The following is a 2,151-nucleotide window of genomic DNA, read 5'->3' as shown; positions in this document are numbered from 1 at the left end:
GTTTCCTGACAGCCCCTGCCCTCCTTCCCCCAGGGGAGCTGGCAGAGCCCCGGGTGAGCTGCGAGGCCCAGAACTGCTCGGGCGGGAGCTGCCGCTACGCCCTGCGCTGCTCCGCGCCCGGCCCCGGCCTGGGCAGCGTCTCCTACGGCTGGAGCGTGGGGGAGCAGCCCCGGGGAGAGGGGCCCACGGTGCTGCTGGAGGAGTCACCCCCGGACGGCTCCGTGTCCCTCACGTGCCGGGCACGAAACCCCATCAGCAACAGCAGCGTCACCGTCTCGCCCGGGCACCTGTGTGCAGGTAAGGGGCACCCAGAGGGCTGGGGAGGGACCTGTGTGCAGGTAAGGGGCACCCACAGGGCAGGGGAGGGACCTGTGAGCAGGTAAGGGGCACTCAAAGGGCAGGGGAGGGACCTGTGCACAGGGAAGGGGCACCCAAAGGGCAGGGGAGGGACCTGTGCACAGGGAAGGGGCACCCAAAGGGCAGGGGAGGGACCCCTGTGCAGGTAAAGGGCACCCAGAGGGCTGAGGAGGGATCTGTGCACAGGTAAGGGGCACTCAAAGATAAGGGGCAGATCTAGTCGGGGATGTTCTCACTGGACCTTTTCTCCCCCCAGGGCCCCCCTCCAGCAGCCTGGCCCGGGTCGGGGCCGTGGCCGTGGCCGAAGCCGCGGCTCTCGCCGGAGTTTTCTTGGTGTTCTACTGCAGAGACAAGCGAGGAGCTCCACCCTGAGCCTCGGGGGGGTTGTCCAGCCAAGAATCCCAGAATCCCTGAGGTTGGAAAAGCCCTCCCAGCCCATCCAGTACCCCCTGCGCCCCATCCCCACCTCATCCCCAGCCCAGAGCACTCAGTGTCACATCCAGGCCTTCCCTGGACACCCCCAGGGCTGGGGACTCCCCCACCTCCCTGGGCAGCCCCAGGGTTCCACTCTTGACAGAATTTGGGGCTTTTACACCACCTTAGAGGCACAGGGGTGAGGGTTTGCCCTGCCCTTCCCTGCACCTGCCCCCACGCTGGGAGAAGTGGTTGTTTGCAGATGTTTCCAGGGAGGCAGCTCAGTTATTTTTCTGTGGGCACAGAAGAGGGAAGTCGAGGAGGTACAAAAACATTGGTTCCTGTTCCACCTCAGCAGTGGATCCGCCCCGTGACAGTCTCCAGCAGCAACCCCTTCCAAAGGGCTTTATTCCCAATTTATTTTCCATTCCCTTCGCCGTGGTCCACACATCAGACCTGCTGTCACAGCTGGGATTATAAAACACCCCAGACTGGGTCCAGCCGGATTTTCCAGCCCTGCTCCCTCATCCAGGCCACCTCCAACATCCCCACACGGGATATTTCCACAGGGAACCAAGAGTTGCTGTGGGCAGGGGGTAGGGGGCTGCCTCCTCCTCCTCCCAGCCACAAATTCGGCTTTAAGTCCATCTGGAAAAGCTCGGCTGTTCCCACAGAGATCGGTGGGAAAAACGGGGACGGGAAAATTCGGTGGGACACGAGCTGCAGAGCCAGGCTGAGCCTGCAGGGGCTGCAAAACTCTCCTTGGGGGCAAAACTCCCGAGTTTTTGTAACCTGTCGCAGAGCTCAAAAATAAAACCGCTTCTCGTTTTTCCCCCGTTGAACCCTCGTGTCCCTTAGGAAAGCAGGACCACGGGATGAGTTCCTGGCGTGGAAACCCGCGGGGCAAGGGCGAGGTTGGAGTCCAAAACTCCTCCAGCCGCCCCTTCCCGGTGCTGCCGATCCTTCCCCTCCCAGGGGCCGAGTCTCTCCCCGTCTCACTCCCGGCTGCGGGGTCGCATCCAGAGTCCCTCTCCCTTCTCCCAGCGCTCCAGGATCCAGCCAGGAGCCTCCAGCCACAGCCAGAGGAGGTTTCTCGCCGCGCTCCTCTCTCGCTCATCCCTCCCTTCTCCGGGCGCCGTCGCCGCTCGTTCTGCCCCCGCCGGGGGGGTTTGTGTCGATTCCCCAAGGGATGAGCGGGTCAATCCCACCAGGAAACGTGGGGGTTTGGTGCCCACGAGCCGGGCTGGGCAGCTGCCCACTGCCCCCAGAGGCTCAGGGCCTGGGCATCATCACACCGACATAAACCGTGGTGGGCTCCTGGGGGGGACAAAGGGGGTCAGGGAGGTGCCAGGGTGAGGGAGAGGGGTGGGTCAGGGAGGT

The 2,151-nt window shown here is 63.8% G+C and overlaps 1 protein-coding gene across 1 annotated transcript; it reads left to right on the top strand.

Annotated features, from left to right (window-relative positions):
* Window positions 1–45: 45 nt before the first annotated feature.
* On the top strand, window positions 46–1,598 carry LOC113941288 (SLAM family member 9-like; the record flags this gene model as incomplete). The annotated part of the gene is made up of 2 exons (XM_027632449.1): window positions 46–297; window positions 614–1,598. Coding segments are annotated over 2 exons (368 nt in total), but the record flags the coding sequence as incomplete, so codon positions are not given.
* Between the last annotated feature and the right edge of the window lie 553 nt (window positions 1,599–2,151).

The sequence above is a fragment of the Corapipo altera genome, unplaced genomic scaffold (assembly GCF_003945725.1).
Source record: "Corapipo altera isolate COAL_440 unplaced genomic scaffold, ASM394572v1 60974, whole genome shotgun sequence".
Taxonomy (NCBI): domain Eukaryota; kingdom Metazoa; phylum Chordata; class Aves; order Passeriformes; family Pipridae; genus Corapipo; species Corapipo altera.
This window is presented reverse-complemented; position numbering and strand designations above follow the sequence as displayed.